Genomic DNA, 23,085 nt, shown 5'->3' on the forward strand with positions numbered 1-23,085 from the left:
AAACAGCTGGGCAGCATAGCCTAGCTAAGGTGACATACCGTTAACCATTACAGTATATCCTTAATTTGTGACAGATTTTATGTTCTTATTTCATTGTTAACTTTATCACTTTTGTTTTTTTAGCCTTTAGTTTTATCTTTTATCCCATTATTCTTTAACCCTTTCTATTCTTAACTCTTTCTATTTTTGTTCTACTTTCTCAAATTTTCTCAGCCTGACTTCACACCTTCAAGGTTTTAATTTTTGCTATATTTTTTAAATTTCCAAGATCTTTTTTGAGTGTATTTTGTTAAACAGTATACTGTTCTTTATCTAATGATGTACTTGCTTCTCATTTTTACACACATGCACACACATACTTTTTTTTCTGTTCCCTGAATTACCTATTTCTTTCAAGTTGTTTTTCCCATTTGTTTATTTAGGCTCTCTTTTTAGAGATTTTCCTCAAGTTTCGGGTGTTCCCTAACTTTTTTTGACTTTTAGAGTAAACTACTAAAATGCTGATTGGAAGGTCTGTGTGCACAGTTGTTTTATTCAGCAGACATCTCAAACTTAATACATATGTCCAAAATGGAATACATATTCTCTCTACTGTGTCCTCCAAACAACAAAAAAAACACCTGATCCTTTTTCTGTGAATGCTCCTACTATCCATCTAATTGTTCAGGACATAAATCTAGAAACTAATTAAATGTATGATACCTCTCTAATAAAATTAAGTCATTTTATTAGTCCTGTCTGTCGGTCTCCTAAGTATTTCACCTATTTCCAATTCTTTCCATCTCCAATGCTGTTATTCTTTATTGGGCTATTATTTGTTGCCTAGTCTGTTGGAATAGACTTACCTGTTAGCAGAAGACTTTTAGCTTGTCTCCTTGAATCTCCTCTTACCCCACCTAGGCCATTCTCTCACCTGCAACCAGAGTGAACGTTAAAACTGCAAATCTGATCATGCCTTTCTATTTAAACTCTTCCCTGGCTTTCTGTGGCTTTCTTCTTTATTAGAATTTTTCCTTTCTCCTCAGCAACATTATAAGTGATGACAGTTTCTGTCATGCTCTGCTCCAGTCACATTGGTCTTCTTACTTTCATTTCCCATCTCATTTCCATGCACTCTTCCTTCATAGTATCACCTAGCTAGCAGTTACTCAACCGTCAGAGTCCAGCCATATTTATTCAAGCTGAAATGTTCAATTTTGGGCTAATTGTTAGCTATAAACTTAATGAAGTTAATGAACACTAATTTTCAGAGCTGCAGTTTCAAAGAAAAAGCATCTTTTCACTTTCTCAAACCTATGTCTAAGCCGTCTTAATGTTTTTAAGAGACAGTTTATTCACCTAACATCTATACTTTGGAAATAAATGCAACTAGCTTGTGATTCTGATTTTTATCTAGAAATTTCATAAATGCTCATTAATACCATAATTTTATCCTTTACTTCCTTTCTCTCAATACACCAGTCGCTAGTGTCTGCTGGAAATAAAAACAGATGTAGTAAACAGTGAAGGAAATAACTAAAACAAGAAAGAAAAATAAAATTTAAATATTAGCACATATACATACACTCAGTCTTGTTGATTTAAAAATGAGTAAACCAGATTGAAATGTACAGATCATTTAATTTCTTAATTAAACTTTGAAGATCTCTCAGCTTTTTTGCTGGTTTTTAATCATAAAAAATGCCTCCAGTTCTCTGTTTTGAAACATAAAATACTATATGTAGTTTTAGATTTAAAAAATCACTTTTAGGGAGTAATTCTTGTCTTTTAGATCAGTATATTACATACATGGGACCACCTCTTGGCACTTGAGCTGGGTGGAAATGAGCCAAATTTGAGTGAAGCGCTTGGACTGGTGTTTTCCCGTTCCTCTTATGTGGCTAGGTATGGTCTATAGAAAGAATATGGACTTTGGATTTAGCTATACCTGGGTTCCAGTTCCAGCTCTACAGCTTGTATGTGAGCCTGGGAAGTCACTTGCTACTTGCTTTCCTCCTCTATAAAGACAAGAGTAATAACAACACTTGACAGGGTTATGCAGGCCAAATTTGGAAAGATGAAAAAAATATTATACTGCCAGGCACTTAACCAGTATTTAAGGATTAGTTTCTCAGAGAAAATGTAAATATTTAAATAGGAGTGAAAAGACCTTTAGCTTTTTCCCAACCTATCAATCAACCACTCCGTTTTCACTCAACAGTCAATGTTAGCCTTGTAATCTTGAACAAGTAATTTGATTTCTCTAAGCTTGTGTGAGAAAAATGGGGCACCCTGAAAGAGGACCAGATCACGTTAGGATGACCCTTCTAACTTGAAGTATTTTATCATAATGAAGTGACTATCCCCTTTTGGAATTAAATGAGTTAGCTTGTTTTGAAATAATTACCTGTTGCTGTAGGATTGAGATAAATCACTCTTACATTTCATCTTTTGCTACCTAGAAGAATGCGGAGAAACATTCCTGCTAGTAGTACTGGCAACTTTTTATCTCAGTGCACACTGTCAACCACTCTGTCCCTTCTTCCTCTTTCAAGGACGGGGTTGAATTCACTGCTTGCATCTTGCTCAGGCAATGGCTTGCCTGATGTCTTCCTTCACTCAGGCCACTCTGGCTTTTCTCTCTTTATCAAAGAGTCTCCTCAGATGACAGCTATTATGAGAAGCAACTAGAAGTTGCCTTTGAAGTACCACACAGGAGAAATGTGGTTCTTTTCTATCTGGTCATGATTGTTTATCCTAACGTAGGAATTATCCTTCTGTTGTCAGTTTCTACTCTGGGAACCTGACAGTGCTATTTTTCCCCCCAGATAGATAGATAGATAGATAGATATAATTTTTGTGGGGGTGAAATTCATGTAACAAAAATTTAACCATTTAAAAGTTTACAGTTCAGTGACATATACAATGTTGTGCATCCATTACCTCTATCTAGTCCCAGACATTTCCACCCTGACCAAACTAGACCCCTTACTGATTAAAAGCAGTCATTCCCCATTTCCCCCTGCCCAGCCTCTAACAGTCTACTTTTACCTTAATTACCTTAAGACATTAATCTAAATTTATCTGTTCTGAATATTTCATATAAACGGAATCATACAATATGTAATTTTCATGTCTGGCTTGTGTTGTATAATATTTTCAAGATTCATTCATGGCATGTATTAGTACTTCATTTTATGAGTAATTTCATTTTGTTTATCCGTTCAATGGTTGATGGACACATTTTGGCTATTGTGAATTTTACTGGTGTGAACATTCGTGTACAAGTTTTTGTTTGGATACCTGTTTTCAATTTGGGGAGTGTATACGTAGGAATGGAACTGCGGTGTAATGGTAATTGTTTATGTATATGTTTTTGAGGAACTGCCAACGGTTTTCAACAGAGACTATGCCATTTTACATTCCCATCAGCAATGTACAAGAATTCCAATTTCTCCACACTTTCTCCAACTTCTTTCCTTTCCTTTCCTTTCCTTTCCCCTTTCCTTTCCTTTCCTTTTTTCTTTTTCCTTTCCTTTCCTTTTTCCTTTCCTTTCCTTTTTCCTTTCTTTTCCTTAATAGCCAGTCTAGTGAGTGTAAAGTGGTAATCTTATTGTAGTTTTGTTTTGCATTTCATTAACGACTTACATTGAGCATCTTTTCATGTACTTTCTGGCCATTTGTATATCTTTGGAGAAATGTGTGTTTAAGTCCTTTGCCCGGTTTTTAATTGGGTGGTTTGTCTTTTTGTTGTTGAACTGAGAGAGTTCTTTATATATTCTTGATAATAGACATATAACCTGCAGATATTTTCCCCTTCTGTAGGTTTTCTTCACTTTTAAGAGTTTTCTAATATTAGGTCTTACATTGAGGTCTTTGTTGCCCCATTTCAAGTTAATTTTTGTATGTGGTATAAAGGGTCCATCTTCACTCTTTGCATGTGGGTATCCACTTGTCCCAAAACCATTTGTTGAAGAGACTATTCTTTTCTCCATTAATGGTCTTGGTAACCTTGTTGAAAATCAGTTGACCATAGATGTATGCGTTTACATCTGGACTCTCAGTTCAGTTCCATTGGTCTCCATGTCTGTCCTTACACTAGCACCACGCTGTAGGTCCCTTGCATTTTCATGTGAATTTTAGGATCAGGTTGTCAATTTCTGCTAAAAGGAAGCTGGGATTTTGATAGCAATTATATTCAATCTGTAGATCTATTTGGGGAGTATTGCCATCTTAGTAATATTTAAATATTTTATTCTTTTTTATTGTAAATGGAATCATTTTCTTAATTCCCTTTTTGGATTGCTCATTGCCGGTATATTTAAAGACAACTAATTTTTGTATGTTGATTTTTGTATTATGCAGCTTTGCTAAATTTGTGTTAGCTTTAGTAGTTTTTTGTTGATTCTTCTAAATTTTTTTTAGAAATAAGGTCATTTTCTCTATAGAGACAGGTTTACTTCTTTTCCAGGTTGGGTGTTTCCTTCTCCCCCAACCCCCTTGCCTAATTGCTCTCGCTAAAATTCTAATACAGTGTTAAATAGAAGTGGAGAAAGAGGACATCCTGGTCTTGTTCCTGATTTTAGGGCGAAGGCTTAAAGTCTTTTCCCACTGAGTATGTTAGCTCTTGGGTTTTGTTAAATACCCTTTGTCAGGTTGAGGAAGTCCATTCTGTCCCTAGTTTGTTGTATATTCTTGCCATGAAAGTCTGTAATTTTGTCATACTTTTTCTCCATCAATTGAGATGGTCATGTACTTTTTGTCTTCAGTCTGTTAATGCGTGGTATATTATATCAATTGATTTTTGTATGTTGTACTACCCTCAAAATCCTGGGATGCACCCCACTTGGTCATAGTGTGTTAACATGCTGCATAGTCTGAATCTGCTGCTGGATTCAGTTTTCAAGGGATATTGGTCTATAATTTTCTTATAGTATCTTTGCCCTGCTTTGGTATCAGAGTGATGCTGGCCTTATAGAATGAGTTAGGAAGTGTTTCCTCCTTTTATTGTTTTGGAAGAGTTTGAGAAGAATTGGTGTTAATTCCTCTTTAAATATTTAGTAGAATTCACCAGTGAAACTATCTGTTCCTGGACTCTTTTTCATTGGGAGGTTTTTGATTACTAAGTCAATGTCTTCACTTGTTATAAGTGTGTGTAGATTTTCTGTTTCTTGAGTTAGTACGTGTGTGTCTAGGAATTTATTTCATGTAGATTATCTAATTTGTTGTCATACAGTTTTTCATTGTGTTCTCTTAAAATCCTTTTTATTTCTATAAGGTCAGTGATAATGTCCCCACTTCTATTTCAAATTTTAGTAATTGGAATCTTCTCTTTTTTTTCCTTAGTCTAGCTAAAAGTTTGTCAATTTCATAAATCGTTTTCAAAGAACCAACTTTTGGTTCCATTGATTTTTCTCTATTGTGTTTTTATTTTCTTAATTTCATTTATCTCTGTCTTCGTTTCCTTTCTTGCAGTTTTGGGTTTGGTTTGCTGCTTCTACCCCCCCCCCATCGGGGCCCCACACACACTTTTAAAGTATAAAGTTAGGTTATTGATTAGATCTGTGTGGTTTTTTTTTTAACGTAGGCATTTATGTATATAAAATTTTCCTCTGAGCACTGCTTTCACTGCATCCTATAAGTTAGGTATGTTGTGTTTTTATTTTATTGCATCTTTAAGTATTTTCTAATTTTCTTTGTGATTTCTCCATTAACCCATTGGTGCTTTAAGAGTGTTGTTTAATTTCCACACATTTGTGAATTTTCCAGTTTCCTTCTTACACCAATTTCTAGTTCCATTCAATTGTGATCAGAGGACATTCTTTATATGATAGCAATCTTTTAAAATTTGTAACTTGTTTTGTGTCCTAACATATGGTCTACCTTGGAGAATCTTCTGTGTGCATGTATTCTGCTGTTTCTATGTGTCTGGAATAATTTTTTTGTAGATTTGCTCAAATTCGTTATGTCCTAATTGAACTTCTGATTGTTACTCTATCCATTGAAGTTGTATTAACCTATCCAGCTTATTTTAGTACTTCCTATTTCTCCTTTCAATTCTGTCAATTTTTGCTTTATATATTATGTACACATAGGTTTCTAATTCTTATACCTTCTTGCTTGATGGACCTTTATTATCAATGTACAGTGTATTTGTCTCACACCACTTTTTGACTTGAGGTCTGTATCATCTTGTATTAGAGCTACTTGCAATGGGTTGAATTATTTCCCCAAAAAAGATGTTGAGTACCTGTGAATGACGTTATTTGGAAATAGGATATTTATAGATAAACAGGTCTTTGTGGTCATTTCTTGTGGCAACCCTAGGGAACTAATACAGATTTTCGTACCAGAAGTGGAGTGTTGCTGTAACAAAATACCTAAAAGTATGGACATTGTTTTTTGTTAATGACTAATGGGTGGGAGAATTCTGAGGCACCAAAAATACAATAATACTATTTTATATTTGCCTATATAGTTACCTTTGCAACTATTTTCATTTCTTCATATGGCTTTAAGTTACTGTCTAGTGTCCTTTCAGCTGGAGGACTCCCTATAGCATTTCTCGTAGGGCAGGCCTACTAGCAACACACTCTGCCTTTGTTTATCTGGGAATGTTGTAATTTCTCCTTCATTTTTAAAGAATAGTCCCTCTCTGCCTGCTGGTCTCCATGGTTTCTGATGAAAAACAGGCTGTTAATTTTATTGAGCATCCCTTATACTAATGAGTCACTTGCTGTTTTCAAGATTCTCTCTTTGTCTTTTGGTTTTTGACAGATTGATTATAATGTGTCTTAGTGTGGAACTCTGCGTTTATCCTGTTTGGAGTTCGTTGAGCTTTTTGTTTGTGTAGATTCATGTTTTTTATTAATTGGGGGAATTTTTTACCTTTATTTGTCCAAATATTCTTTTTTGCTCCATTCTCTGCTCTCCCTTTGGGATATATATGTTGGTGTGCGTAATGGTCCCACAAGTCTCTTCAGCTTTGTTTATTTTTCTTCATTCTTTGTCCTTTCTATTCTTTGGACTAGAGACTCACATTTGACCTCTTATACTTTGTTGATTCATCTACTTTCTCAAATCGGCTGTTGAGTGAAACCCTCCAGTGAATTTTTATTTGTTGCGCTTTTCAACGCCAGAATTTGTTTGGTTCATTTTTATAATTACTATCTTCATTGACATTCTCTATTTGTCAAAGCATTATTCTCCTGATTTTCTTTAGTTCTTTATTGATGGTTTCCTATGGCTCTCTGAGCATATTTTTTAAAGACCATATTCTTTGTCTTGTGTGATCTCTAAAGGCTGTTTCCTTTAGCTTGTGTTCAACAAATGATTTGACAAAGATTTCCTTAAATACCTTGCTTAATTCTTTTTCTTGATTCAGTGTTTACTTGTTTGCTATAAACCTTTGACTTTCCCAGAGTTTTTACAAAGTTAATTCGGTAAGGTGTGTGTGTGTGTGTGTGTGTGTGTGTGTGTGTGTCTGTCTGTCTGTCTGTCTGTCTGTCGAGAAACATCTTTGCTTGATGTCACCATCACTAGACTTTTTGGGGGATGAGTGTGGTATTCAATAAGATAGGCTGTTATGCTTTATGACAAGAAGCAGTTCTCGTCAGGTTGCTATCATTTGTCCAGTGGGTAAGATCCACAGTATGACAAGGGTTAGGCATACAGGCCTTTCATCATGAAGAAGAAAAGAACTGTACTGAGTACAGGAAGGTTATGGAGTGAGTGTAAAATCCATATTAGTGTAGTTGGGTTGAATAAGAGCATTTTCTCTCCATTATTTAATGTAATACTTTATGGAGGGTGTTGAGTATCTCCCTTTGAAGAAATTCTCTTAAAAGTGGCCATGACCTATGTGTAAAATGGTCTCAAGACATGATTTTTAAGTCTAGGTCTGCTTAGCTAGCTTTGTGATCTTGAACAAGCTGATTGTAGTTAGACTAGGATGTCTTGAAGATAATTTCAACTCTAGCCTTTTATTATTTTGATACTTTCAGTAGCTCAGATAGAAGGATGACAAAGGCAATAATGACTGGAAAGGAAAACTGAACCAAAATGCACATCTGATTTAATAATTATGGCAAGTTTTTAGAAGTTCCACTGCTATTCATCTACATTTCAAACCTTTTTTATTCTATTACCTGAATATATTCTCATAAAACTTTTAAACAGTATAGTTCAAGCTGAAGTAGCCCCAAGTTACCACCTCGTTCCACAGTAGAAGAAACTGTATTTTGCAGATCTTTAAAAAAAAGTTTTTTATGTACTATATCTTGTTTTTGCCATAATTCTGTGTCATTTTTTACAGATTCCTCTATATAATATTCCATCTTGGTAATAGGGCATGGTTTATTTAAATACTTTTTTGTTGATGGAGGATTAGGTTGTTTCCATTCTTTAGTTATAAACATGGTATAGTGAACCTCCATGTGTCAGTTTATTTTCCTGAGGTAGATACTTAGAGGTAGAATTGCTGGGTATATATTTGGACCTTCCCAGAAGATGACCAGTGTTTATCAGTTTCTTGTATATTCTTCCAGAAGTATTGTTATCATCCATAAGAAACATCTTTATATATATTACATATGCATAATACATCATATACATAATATATAATATACATAATATATTACATATATTACATGTGTATATATAAAACATAGATACATATATAATATTTGGGTATTATATGGATATAGGTTTTTTGCATAATAAAGTGTCTTGGGGTTGATTCCATGCTGTTGCCCATTGACTAGCTGTATCAAAATTCATGTAACTGGTCCCCTTCTGATAGTTTTCTACTCTTTAACTACTAAAAACAATGCTGTAATGACTATACATAAGTCATTTTATAAGTATGATTGTAGTTTTGTAGGATAAATTCCTAGTAGTTGAAATTAGCATGAAAAGATGTGTGCATTTATAATTTTGATAGATATTGCCAAATCGTCCTTCATAGAGGTTTTGCCGATACGCATGCCATTATCTGTAGTAGAGTGCCTGTTTCCTACAGCCTTACCTATACAGTGTGTTGTCAGGCATTTGGGTTATCGCCAATATAATAGAGGAACAATGGAATCACGCTATCATTTTCATTTGAGTTTCTCTGTTATGAGTGGATTGAGCTTTTTTGTTATTTGTTTGTATATTTGAAAGCCATTATTTTTTACCGAGCTGCTATTTTTCTATTGGGCTGTTAGACTTCGTTTATAGTGGAATTTGCCATGCAGAAAACTTTTATGTTTATGTAGTCAGGAGTATCAGTCTTAAGATGTGAAATTTTGTACTGGTCTTAGGCCCTTTCCATTCCAAGGTTATTAAAGAATCTTCCATAGTCAAAATAGGCTCACTTCTAATACATACTAACTTACATAGATATAAGTAATAATAAGCTACTCTAGGTTTGAAAGCCAGTTTCTAATGCTAAGTTTTTATTATCGATGGCGCAGAAGGGGATGACCTCCCTCACCTTATTCTCCCTTTAAAGCATGGTTAGTACAGGGTAACAGTAGCAGATTGTGTGTGTGCCTGTGCTCAGTGGCTTATGACACACCTGAAACAGAGCTGCACTGGAGCTGCACTTGGTCGTGATTTGCCCTGTAGGTTAATTTACATTCATGCTGTAGCTTCAAGTAAAACTATTTAAGTAGCCAAGGAAAGGCATTCCTGTTACGGGATTCCTCTTTAGCGGATTCCTTGCAGGATTGTTTGGTTGTTAAAACATCTAGACATAGGGTTCTTTTGCAGGCCTCTTGTAGTTCCAGTCATCTTTCTGGGACCACTGACTTAATTTACTTTCTTTATATCTAAATGTTAGAATTCCATGAATTGAATTACTTTGTTTGGTATATTTTACATACTCCTCTTAGAAATCCACGTCTTAGTAGATGAAGCAGTATAAAATTGCTACTTTGCAACATGAAGTTTTTTCTTCAGAGAGATGACAGTAAGGATAAGTTTTACCTGATTTTTCTCTCATTTTGTTTGTTCCTATTATTTCATTTAAAAATTTGAGGGTTTTTTCTTCTGGAAAGTTTTCTTCTTTTCATTGACTATTTACAATAGTAGGTATACAGCGATGGTTATTGGTTAACTGTAAACTTAGTAAGAATGGTATATGTTTTCATCTAGATCCCAAGGAAGAGAAAGAGGAAGAAAACGATTCTACCCTCCCTCAGGAAGTTTCAATTGCAGCAACGAGACCCAGCCGGGGCTGGCGCAGCAGCAGCAGGACATCTATCCATCGGCATCGTGACACGGAGAACACCCGAAGCTCTAGGTCGAAGACTGGTTCATTGCAGCTCATCTGCAAGTCGGAACCAAATACAGATCAGCTTGACTATGGTACCGTCCAAGTAGAGCATGGTTATTTAGGAACCAGTTGTCTGTTGATTTTCATTATACTGCTGAACATTTGCCAGAACAGCGTATCTTTCAGGGGTGGGTGTAGTGGTATACAGGAAGGGTTCCTTTCGGACAATTTGCAGATCTTCTCCTTTCGTGTGATTACTTCAGAGAATAATTTGGTTTGAGTCTCTTGGCTTGAGGGAGAAAATACTTCTTTCGACATAAAACTGTTTTGTTTTGCCTTTATTTTTCCAGTTGTTACAGAAGAGCATCAATCTCCAGGTGGCATTAGGTAAGACACTTTCATATTTCATATGTAACCCTTGGGGATGTAGGGCACAATCACATTAAATGAGTCAAAGTTGTTTTCTACTTGAGAGAATTCTGAGCTCTAAGAGAAATTAACTTGTTTCATGTTCAATTTAGATTCCACTTGGTTCTTGATTAGAGCTTTAGCCATATAATCTTTAGTTATGTAGTTCAGAAATTGTCTTGAGTATCTTCTGTGTTCTGTCTTATTCCGTGCTAGGCAATAATATGAAATGTGTGTGTTTTAGACCTGGCTTTTGAAATTTTATCAGTATCTTTGGTGATAAAGGTTGTGTGTGTGTGTGTGTGTGTGTGTGTGTGTGTGTGTGTGTGTGTTGATTGGTGTTTTTTGATACAGCAGATTATTAGACATGCATTATAAAGTGTATTCTTGTTTTTTTAAACTCTTAGTGCCATTGAGCAGTCATTAACTTTATTTAATGAAGTATATATGTATATATATATATATATATATATATATATAAATGAATATATATATATATATATATATATATATACACACATACATACACACACACATATACTTTATATGTATATATAGCATATCTAGGAATTTTAGTTCCAGTTCTTCAGGATGAAACAGATAGATTGCAGTTCAACTAAATTATGAGGATAAAAATTCTAGATAACTTACTGTGAATCTTTGGCTACCTCTAAAAAAAATTCCTGAATAAAATCCAATGTTCACTTCAGCAGCACATATACTAAAATTAGAAAATCTACTCAGATATAATCCTTACAACTAGAATTTCTAATCTTTTTTTGCTTCTTTGAAGTAGTGATGAGGAGGAGGAGGAGGAAGAAGAGATGTTAATCAGTGAAGAGGAAATACCATTCAAAGATGACCCAAGAGATGAGACCTACAAACCCCACTTAGAAAGGCATGTCTCACTTTACTCCAGGCTTGTCGATGAAAAATAAGTTAGAAAATAACTGTTGCATTCTTTTATTTTGCTTTGTTGCCAAACTAATGGGTATAGACTTATTTTAAGTGGATAATTGTATATTTATTTTGCAAATCTAACATCTTACTACTCTCTTATACAGCCCTCTCTTCTATTTATAGAGCTTTATTTTGATCCTATCTATATTGTTATGATGTCTGCATATTATAACGAGATCATGAATTGCCTGATTACTTAGACTTTTCCATTTTTATTTTCTCTTTACAAGAATAGTGAGATTTCATTCTAGGGCATCATTACTCTGGGGATTCATCCCATAGGTTTTAAGTAGTTATCATTACTCTGCATATGAGGAATGGTTGTCTGGAAATCACATTTCATGAGCTAAGGATCATAATTTTATAGTAAATCAGTGATAATCCCAGGCTTTACCTTGTTGTCAGTTTTCCTTGGCAAAATCCTTTGCTAGATACCAATGTTGAAATGTATTTGTGTTTTCAGGGAAACCCCAAAGCCACGGAGAAAATCAGGGAAGGTGAAAGAAGAGAAGGAGAAGAAAGAAATTAAAGTGGAAGTAGAGGTAGAGGTGAAAGAAGAAGAGAATGAAATTAGGGAGGATGAGGAACCTCCTAGAAAGTGAGTGGGCAATTACTCCTTACATGGAAACCTAACAGATTTTGAAGCCACTAGTGGAAAAAAGGGTGGGGAAAGTGAGGAAGAATGTTGACATATACATATCGTGGCCTCAAGCAGCTGACAGTTTTATTGCAGAGACTCTTCTCAAAAGCTTGAAAAGTTTAATTCAAAGCAGTACTTAGACATACAAATGAGTGGGTAAGACAGTAGGTGTAGGGCTTCAGAGGGAATAGAACAGCTAGAGAAATATGGCAAATCTTTTGGTCTTCAAAAGAAGGGCAGATAAAGCCAATGATGTTATAACCTTGATCAGGGAAAATTTTTCTATCTAGCAATCATTCCTGTTGCAGAAATAAGATTTTTAAAGTGTTTTAGACTTTTTGGTTCTACTGCAAGGAGAGTACAGTTTATATTTTTAGGATATTTAGATAATAGACTCTTACTCTACTTTTTAAATTGATGAAATTAAGTGATAGACTTTTAACTGAAACAACTTTTCAGGTAGTGACCTTGAGGTTTATCCAATTCTTCCATAGTATTGTATAGTTTATTGAAGGTGTATGTAACTTGTAATGCAGACTTATTTGAAAGTGAAATTACTTCCGAGTGAAATCTTTGGTTTGCAAGATATGTCTGTGACTATATATTCTGCGTAATCTTTTGTTTTTGCCATCTGCTCTTTGGTCTTGAATATATACGAGGTGTGATCAAACAATACAGTGAATGTTTAAATAAAAAAAAGTTTATTACAGTAAAAGACACATTGCCATTAATCCCTTTCAGAATACTCCCCCTCACTTCAAACACACTTATCTCCTCGTTCTTGCCACTTTATGAAGCAGCTCTGGAAGTATCTTTAGTTGTTGTCATGGCTGCCTCAATGTCTTGAATCATTTTGACTTTGGGGAAGAGCCAGAAGTTGCATGGTGCTAGATCTGGTGAATAAGGTGGATGAGGACATACCGTAATATTTTTATTGCTGAATACCAGAAGCAGTGTGTGACCCGGAGCATTGTCATGATGGAGGATGATTTACGGCACACTTTAAAACACACCTTCTCTCAACTGTAGCTCACACCCAACTGCATTGAACAGTTGAAACTTGTCACACACTGTTAAACTAAGATTCTGTGCACCGCGTCCCCATATTGAAGATCGCTGCCTTTCCATTTGGATGGCATTTAGCAGCAGCATTCACTGTATTTGTTGATCACATATCACTTCTGGTACGACAGTTTCTGTCAAATAAAAACATTACAGTGTGTCCTCATCCACCTTATTCACCAGATTGGCACTGTGCGACTTCTGGCTTTTCCCCAAAGTCAAAATGACCATGAAAGGTAAACATTTTGAATTGATTCAGGACATCGAGGCAGCCATGACAGCACAACTAAAGACACTCACGAAAGAGGACTTCCAGAACTGCTTCAGAAAGTGGCAAGGACGATGGGATAAGTGTGTTTGAAGCAAGGGGAGTATTTTGACGGGGATTAATGGCAATGTGTCTTTTACTGTAATAATTTTTTTTTAAGTTTAAACACTGAATTTTTTTTATCACACCTCGTATGTCTTCAGCCATCCTTCACTCAGTAAGCTTCAATCCAGAATATGTGGACATTTTACTCTGTTTTTTAATTACAGGAGAGGAAGAAGACGAAAAGATGACAAAAGTCCACGATTACCCAAAAGGAGGTGAAAATTTATACTTCTATGTTGTACTTTGTTTCTGGTGGCAGGCACTTTAGTCACATATTTAGCCATAATAATCCTGCAGGAATGGCTACTTAAAAATTTCACAAAAGTAGCTTCGTTAATGTCCTTGATGCAGAGTTACTATGGTTTTACTTCCACTGCAGGATCTGAAAGTTTCTGAAAATCTTAATACTTCTTTACCTTTTGCGGGGTTACTAGTTTGTTTTGCATTAATTTTTATAAATGTTATTAAACATTTCGCAATTTCTGGTTACTTCTAACATTCTAGCATGCTATAGACCAGTAAAGAGATTTTAATTCTTCATACTGTAAAATTGCTATTCCCTAATAGTGCAGTTTGAATTAAAGGCAACAGACTGCCTCTTTTCTGTTGCTAACTTTTCTCTGACATATTGATAATAGAAAAAAGCCTCCAATCCAGTATGTCCGTTGTGAGATGGAAGGATGTGGAACCGTTCTTGCTCACCCTCGCTATTTGCAGGTCAGTGACGTTGTTACGTAAGGCAGCCTTTCAGGTTATGTTCCATTACTAATTCTCATACCTCATGAGACTTTATAATTTGTAAACTTGTGTAGGCTTTATCATTGACATGCAATATCAAGAAAAATCTTTATTTAAACATAAAATTACTTCATTGTGTTAAAGAAAAAGAAAAGTGTATAAGAACCTGAGCCCAAATGAAGGATTTCCTTGGAATCTTGGGAAATTCCTGTGTTTCCCATTGTGGTGTAAATGCTTCTGATATAGGAAATGATTGTAACTACATACCAAGACACAGATGAACAGATTTTAATATGTACCTTTATAAAAACAAAATTAGTAACTCAAACCAGTGATTTCTTGAATACTGTTTAAATTTTTAAATTTTAGTTTGTAGGTTTTTTGTTTTGTTTGTTTTTAGTGAATAAATTTTTAAAATATGAGTAAAGATACAGCTTATGTTTAGGTCTGGCAGAAAACATGAAAGTGAAATACTAATTACTAAAGCTTAAGAAATGCCTATTTGATCTTTAGTTTAGCAGCAAGTATAAAGTGAGAGTAAGGCCTTGCTTTCTGACTCTGGTTCTGTTATAATAATGATAGCTAGTATTCTTTTGCTATGTGCCATTTGCTGCACTAAGCACCATACAATATATGAGCTCTGGATCCCCACACCGACACTGAGGGACAGTTATGATCTCCATTTTACAGATGGGAGCTGGAGCTTAACAATATTTCAGGACACATCTCCTAAAATGATGCTGTTAGTAAATGACAGACCCAGATTGGAAAGTTTGTTGCCATAGCCGATGTTCTGAACCCTTTGATTATACTGCCTCCCCATCCGTGTACAAAGTGTTTGACTTTCCTTCAGGACTTTGGACTTAGCAAAGGAACAAGCATTCAGGAAGCCTTGATTTTTACCCCTCTTCCCTTTCTTTTGCTGTTTTAGCACCACATTAAATATCAGCATTTACTGAAGAAGAAATATGTATGTCCCCATCCCTCCTGTGGACGACTCTTCCGGCTCCAGAAGCAACTTCTGCGACACGCCAAACATCATACCGGTACTTTTAAAAGTGTTTTATCAAGTAGCTAAGGCACTGTACTTTTAAACATAAATTGGTAATGATATATTTTTCTAACATAAATTTTAAAAGAGTATACAGTGAAGTGTGAGAGATAGGTGGTAAAATGAAATATAAAAACACAAGTTTTACAAAGGATGAAAAGCTAGGGCTTTTAATTTTTTTCCTTTGACTTCTTTGTGAAGAGCTTTCATCACCTGGATAATGATCTTTTCTTGAGCACATACTCTGTGTCAGCTGTGGACCAAATACTTGACACATATTGCTGCTTATCCATCCACTCAGCATCACCAAGTTTGTTTGTTTTGGCCTTGTTTTCAGCCTATGAACCACAGGCCTAGCAACAGTCAATAACTTACTTATGTTCACACAACTCATTTTAGCAAAACCAGGATTTTCCAATTCTGCTTCAGGTAGATGCTTATAGTAGCTCTTACGGATTAAAAGGGAGGAGTTTGAGGAGAAAACCTAAATGGTAAAGAGGTTTGCTTATAGTTTATGGTAACTACTAAATAGCTCCTGGGACTTCTGCTGCTATTGAAATCTAAAGCTATTGAGTTCACATGTAACCTCACGCAGGCGCTATGAAAAAGAAAAACTGAATGTCTTAGTAATGCACATTATGGAATGGATTCAGATTCCATTCATTTTTCATCACCGACAATCTCCGTGCAGTGTAGCTAATGGGAACAATTTGAGCTGGGTATTAGAGCTAATCAGTAATCAACTACGTGCCAGACACTTGATTGTTATATATTACCTTCTCAACAATCATAGTGGGTAAGGCTAGGAATTCCTGTTACAGAGATGCTATGTCTCCTGCCCAAGGTCATACTGAGATATGTACCCTTTGCATCATTTATGTGTCACTTAGGCAAGTTAATTAATTTCTTCTCATCACTTTTCCTCATCTGTAAAATAAGGATTTAATGACACCAATACCATGAGTTACTATAAAGATGAAATGAGATAACATATAAAGTGCTATTTATTGCACGGGGCCTGGCACATGGTAGACTTTCTAAACACCAGGATTTGAAATCATTCCAAATAGGGTTTCCAGGTGGGAATTCCTCCCCTTCTCAGGAATTTTTTTCGCTTTCCCGTTCTGGAATCCCGAGATATAAACTGTTCTCTGTTCTCCACAATGAATCGTTTCCACAAAGTGATGGTCGATACTACCAACCACCTGGGTTTAAGGAGCCGATATTCCTGATTTCCCGACCAACTTTTCTCGGGATTCAGGAACAGGAAAGCGAAAAAAAACTTCCCAAGAATGGGCGGGAATTCCCGCCTGGAAACCCTAATTCCAAAGTCTACAGTCTTTGCATTATGCTATGTTTCTTTAGAGAAAATGCTGTATGCGCTGTATTTCTTGCTAGGTGCTGTCATTTCTCTGCTCCTTTCTGTTAGACTGTTCTAGCTCATAGAAAAGTACTTTCTGACAACTGTTTTTAGACTATTTTAGCTAGTTTAGCTAGTTTTTAGACTATTTTAGCTAAATATTGCAAGCCTGCTATGACAAACTGCTTTAGAATTCAGTTCATTCCAAATATTTTTATTTGGTTAATACAATTGTATGATATCAGTGTTGAGAGTTTTCCTTTTCTAAATTAGTATATATGGATGCCCTTAGAAAATATAATTTATGTAAACAAATGGATACCTCACTGATTTGCCATGCTCCTGCGGGGCTGGGAAAGTAGACAAGACCTGAGAGATACTAAAAATTCTCTCTGGGTTATGACTGAGTTTTCTAGGCCGTGCTACCCATCCTGTAGCCCACAGACCAACACGCATTGGCATCACTTGAGCTCTTGTTAGATACAGAATCTCAAGCCCTGCCTCAGACATACTGAATCATCATCTGCAGTTAGTAAGACCCCCAGGTGATTCCTAAGTACGTTCAAGCTTGAAAAAAACTTGCTTCTCCCACATTTAGTTTTAAAACTGGGATAAAGTATAGGATTGAATTTGTTATTGTTTGCCTTTTAACTTATCCTTGTGTTTTCACTTTATTTGTAGTAATTTTAAGTGACAGGCATGGAAATTGTAGTGGTCATTCATTCAACAAATGATACTGAGCATCTGTTTGTCCACTGTCTTGTAAACCAAGTGATAAGAAATAATTAAGTATGATACTCTTTTGCCTCAGAGATTCCATACCCTGTTACCAATTCATCAAAAATCCTCTGAAATTTGGGGAGCTTGTGAAATGACAGAGGGAGGTAGTTGAGTGGTACAGAAGATGTGAGGTAGGAGAAAAGGGTAAATACAGTCCTGTGCTATACATATTTGATAGCACCTTGAATCTTTTGAGAGAACTATAAATCGTTTATCTTGGGAAACATTTTTTAAACCTGCAACAGAAGATAAGATTACTACTTGAGATATAGATCACTTTTCTTCTAGCAAATGCCAAATTCTTTTGTTGTTGTTGTAGTTGTTGCTTGAATGCCAGATTGTTTATTCATAAGCATTTAGGTTTCATGATAATGTGGAAAAAATTCTAAAGAATCAAATCCATGGAAAAGGTAGCTGTTTATTTGTTAAAACAATTCATCCAAGATCTGGATTACTGGTAAAATTGAGATTAGGATTTCAGTTGTCATATTTCTGTCTAGGTTTTTTTTTTGTTTTTTGTTATTTTGTTTTGTTTTTAACATCCATAAGGATACTGAATAAATGGATTAAAAAAAAAAAGATGGAACTATGTATTTCTTTTTAAAATTTTGTTAATCCAAAGTTTTTATACATTGAAAACAGTATTGCTTTTACTCTAAATTGAGCTGCCTGATCATCTGCTTACTCATTGTAAACCAGGAAAAAAAATGGAGATTCTACTAAATGGAACACTAACCACATTATCTTTTTTTCTCAGATCAAAGAGATTATATCTGTGAATACTGTGCTCGGGCCTTCAAGAGTTCCCACAACCTGGCAGTGCATCGGATGATTCATACTGGAGAGAAGCCATTACAGTGAGTAGTTACTGGTGAATGTCTGGGTGAGAAGGATGTATACCCCGGGGGTTAGCCCCTTTACAAACATTTCACCTGCCACTGTTCTTTACTTTTACCAAATTAGAGTGAGCATTTTTGTGGGGGGAGCTACTTAGTGACCTTTTTCTTCTGTTCTTTCAAGCAAGAAAAAAAGATTAGTGTTCCATCTAGTAACTTTTCCTAATATTTCACAAGAAGTATGTGTTACTGACTTTTGCTTGTATATGTGACCTCTGAATTCTCACCCTGACTGAATAAGAGTTCTCTTTATTTCTCTGTCTGACCAGCCATTTCCTCTTCCACTCTCCTTAGATGCGAGATCTGTGGATTCACTTGTCGGCAAAAGGCATCCCTTAATTGGCACATGAAGAAGCATGATGCAGACTCCTTCTACCAGTTCTCTTGTAATATCTGTGGCAAAAAATTTGAGAAGAAGGACAGCGTAGTGGCGCACAAAGCAAAAAGCCACCCCGAGGTGCTGATTGCTGAAGCTCTGGCCGCCAACGCGGGTGCCCTCATCACCAGCACTGATATCTTGGGCACTAACCCCGAGTCCCTGACACAACCTGCGGATGGTCAGGGTCTTCCTCTTCTTCCTGAGCCCTTGGGAAACTCCACCTCTGGAGAGTGCCTCCTGCTAGAGGCGGAAGGGATGTCAAAGTCATACTGCAGTGGGACAGAGCGGGTGAGCCTGATGGCTGATGGGAAGATCTTTGTGGGCAGTGGCAGCAGTGGGGGTGCTGAAGGGCTGGTCATGAACTCGGACATACTCGGTGCTACCACAGAGGTTCTGATTGAAGATTCAGACTCTACTGGACCTTAGGAGAAGGGAAGACTGGACACTGGGACAGCTCAGACTTTGTACTTAAAAGATAAAAAGGACAAAAAAAATTCAAAGCATTTAAAATCTAGTAAAATAACTGAAGGGCCTGCTATTTCCATTTTGGATCACAGCACACACATAACACCCATCCCCTTTTCTCCCTCTACTGTCCCCTTTATAAAATCAATGTTGCCTTTACCAGAAAGGCAGACAAAAAAGAAGAAGCTCTTAAAGTGAGGCTTCTCCTTACACTCAGTTCCAACCGGGCAGACTTCCTGCTCATCAGCAGATCCCCTTTTCCACTTTGCAACTCTGATGTGCTCTGGGTCAGCTTTTAACTCTTAACTAGTATATTACTGTCCTCTAAACCCAAACTCCTCCTTTACTGCTGCCCTGTGGTTCTGGCTTCTACCCATTGCAGACATTTACCTGAAAAGTATCATATAATTCTAATCTTTGGAGGCTGGCAGCTTGACTTGGCACTTTAGGGCCCCTTAGCAGGGTGAGCTGTTAAAACAGCACACATCTCTCACCCCCTTTTCCTCCAGTCCCCACTGGGTTTCAGGAAGGAAGGGTACATGGGGACCACCTCCCTCCCCTTTGACCCCAGCACCTCAGTCCTCCTGACACCTCCATGTGGTTCTTAGTGGTGCTCACTTACTTGGAAGCAGGCCCCCGACAGGGAGGGGGCTGCCCTCCCCATGGTGTCTCTGACCATAGGACAGGGCTGCGTGTCAGTGAGACAGTGAGTAAAGTCCCAGACTAATGGCAGAAATTTGCACTTTGAACATGTGTGTTTTTGTGTTGTGGAACCTGAGATTCCTTATTTATTAACGGAAAGTGATTTTTTTTTTTTTTTTTTTTTTTTTTTTTTTGTCTTTGTTGCTATTTTGTGTGGGGCTAGGAGAGAGTGGATTATTCTGACATGGGGTCCTTTTCCATAAGAGGTACTTTTGAAGGCAAGATATAGGGTTGAAGAAGCACAGCCAGCCTCTAAAATCATAGCTCTCCAGTGGCCTTTAAGCTGGTCCTCAGCACTAATAAAATCACTACAGTAGTTTAGTGCTTTTTCAGAAGCCTTGTTAGGGAAGATTGTTAGGTTTGTGGTAATTAGTGCTCTGTGAGTTTTAGAGCATTGAGATTTAGGAATTTTGAGGGGATGAGGAAGGTCGTCCAGGGTCTGAATTAGAGATAAAAGATTTTCTCTTACGAATTTGTTTTTGTTTTGTCACCATCATTTCTTTACACATACCTCCCTATTGGTCCAACTCTGGCCCCTGGCCTGGTTTTTGTTTTTGCTGCGCTTTATCATTGGTTCATTCCAGCTCCCAATTAGTGAAGGACATTGACATTAGTGAAGGAATAGGCTGAGTCATACAGTTTTAAGTCAAAGAAAATTGCTCTGTTTTGTTTCCCTTTTAATAACGCTTCAGAAAAGGAAAGGCTTCAATAGACAAAGTTAATCGGTAGCTTTGGCTTTCCCTAAAATTCTGGGAATTACTGCTTCCTTTGAGAAGGAATTTTCGTGGGGTAGATTGCTTATTACTGTCCATGAGAGAGACAGGTATTGTTTTTGTGCAAGTTCATAACTCCAGATTAAAAACCAATTTTGGCTCATTTTTAGGGAATTAAAAGGGCAATTTTTAATCCTTCTGTGTACCTCAGAAGATGGAATTCAAGGCTTGCCCTATTCATTGTTTGTCAGAAATGTGCGATGGCTTTTGGAAAGAATGAAGTTTTGCTGAGAACAGAATAAGGAACAGCTTGTTTTTCAAAAACACTAAAACTACAAAGTTTATCAATTTTCTCTTTGATTTATTTTTTTCCCAAAAAGAAGGGTAACAAAATGTCATCTCTGAAAGAGGCTTACTTTACACCCACTAGTGTCAGTGTTTGGGATGCCAGGGAAGAGGGAGTGAAACACCTACAGTGAACAGCCTTAAATGCACTATTGTTTCTTTTCAGAGTGTTGCAGATTTGCCATCTCTCCAACGTGGGGGTAGAAAATCGACTAAGGATAGGAGGGGTGTAGAATATGTTTCCTGCCCACAGTAAGGATTTGGAGTTGGCTTTGGTATGTTGGATAGATTTGAAAATATTGTAAGATTGATTGGGTGGGTCTACAACGCAAGTTGTTCCCCATACATATAAATCCATTTAGTACCATTTCACTAGTTAGCATCTATTCCCCACATTTACCTTTGTCACATTTATTTTATCCTTTGTGTCCATAAATTACATTTACTGGTTAGTCATCAGGTATTTTAGCCACATACACAAAAGCAAACTGCATTAAAAATATATGTATAAATGAGATAGAGGAAAATATGTTTTTCCCTATCTCACACTCCTCTCCCCACCAAAAACAATTAGTTATTGCTAATGATTAGAAACTTTATGTTCTTTCTCCTCTATTTTTTGTCCTCTTCATAGCTACAATTTGCCTATAATTTGCTTCAATAAATTATAGCAGTTTGCAATACATTTTAAAATGTTTTTTGTGGACTTTTTCTTTTTTCTTTTTGGGAAAAGGATGCTGGCATAGGAAAGAGTTGGTATAAGTAAACTAACTTGTACTGGCCCCTCTTCCGTTTTTCCTTTCTGCTCCTCATGCTGTTTACTTCATTGTCCTTCCAAGGAGCTCTTTTAATCTTAAAATTCTGCGTTTCCTACTCTTACTCAAATTCCGTAACCTTTTCTCCCCACTGCATATTCTCCATCTTGAATTGGACATTACTAGATTCTGATAATGTAGTTGACATACAAGCATTATTTCTGTGCTTCCCCTTTGTGGTTGCCCACAGTTATTTTGCATAATTGACTTAATATGCTTCAGAGAGTTTAGATTAACACTGGCCGGGATTACTGGGAGTGAAAAATATATATATTAAGGTATGGAAAAGCATCCACATAGAGCACTTGAACCTCCTTTGTACCTGTTTGGAGAAAAAATATAAAGAGTGTATTAAACCTGAGGTTATTACAGTCTGGTGATTTGAAATACCATTTTTCTCTCCTGTCTTTTTCCCACTTTCCAATGTACTCAGAAAAATTGAAAAATTGTAATGATCAATTTAAAATACTTTATTTCCTAAAAGCCTTTTGCCTGTTGTAATTTGCAGGACCCTTCTCCTTTGATGGGAGAGACAGGTAGTTAGTTACCTGAATCTAGGTTGAAAAGGTTATGTACAAAGAAATTATAATAAAAGGGATACTCTGCTTTTCAAGTCCTTGTTTTCTCTTACTCTAAATAAGGCATATTCAAAATAAATATGTAAAGAAGAAAAATAAAAGTTGTCTTCATGGAAGCAACTGGTCTTCCTTGGTTGTACTGAGTTACAGTTGTCCTAGGGCGAAAACACTGCTGCTGCTAAATAAGGAAACAAGTGCCCTCAGCAGGTCTTATGTGGCAGATACTGTTTGCTCTTGCTGAGAATCAGGTAAACTTTGCACTCCATTTAGTTCTTGATTTCTAACGCTGAGATGCCGTATGATCCTGTGAACATTTGGCAAATTTGGAAAACCCGTTTTTCAGCAGCCTTCTGCTAGGAAAGGTGGCCATGTTAATCTAGTAGCAAGAACGGTAAGGTTGCTGTGAGGTTAATTTCACTCTGATAATGGCAAAACCTGGGTAGCATTTAATATCAGTGCTTCTTCATAAAACTCACTTGTCCATGTCAAGTACTAATTTTTAAAAAAAGAAAATAATAGAAGCCTTCTACCTTAAAAGGCCTACTGTGACAGCTGCCCAGGCCTCATTTCTTTCTCCTTCTGT

At 36.4% G+C, this 23,085-nt stretch overlaps 1 protein-coding gene across 2 annotated transcripts in view; it reads left to right on the top strand.

Annotated features, from left to right (window-relative positions):
• The window catches only part of ZFP91 (ZFP91 zinc finger protein, atypical E3 ubiquitin ligase), a 34,682-nt gene extending 12,145 nt beyond the window's left edge, over window positions 1–22,537 (top strand). The window contains exons 3-11 of one of the 2 annotated variants that reach the window (XM_019718895.3): window positions 10,117–10,329; window positions 10,588–10,624; window positions 11,439–11,543; window positions 12,069–12,203; window positions 13,845–13,895; window positions 14,319–14,397; window positions 15,350–15,464; window positions 18,367–18,466; window positions 18,800–22,537. In XM_019718895.3, coding sequence (XP_019574454.2) covers window positions 10,117–10,329; window positions 10,588–10,624; window positions 11,439–11,543; window positions 12,069–12,203; window positions 13,845–13,895; window positions 14,319–14,397; window positions 15,350–15,464; window positions 18,367–18,466; window positions 18,800–19,310 — 1,346 coding nt within the window. In that variant the 3' untranslated portion in view covers window positions 19,311–22,537. The remainder of the gene's footprint in view (window positions 1–10,116; window positions 10,330–10,587; window positions 10,625–11,438; window positions 11,544–12,068; window positions 12,204–13,844; window positions 13,896–14,318; window positions 14,398–15,349; window positions 15,465–18,366; window positions 18,467–18,799) is intronic. The other variant, XM_019718897.3, reaches the window with a different exon arrangement.
• The last annotated feature ends 548 nt before the right edge of the window (window positions 22,538–23,085 follow it).

Source organism: Rhinolophus sinicus, chromosome 14 (genome assembly GCF_057876585.1).
Source record: "Rhinolophus sinicus isolate RSI-liver-muscle chromosome 14, RSI-T2T, whole genome shotgun sequence".
NCBI lineage: Eukaryota > Metazoa > Chordata > Mammalia > Chiroptera > Rhinolophidae > Rhinolophus > Rhinolophus sinicus.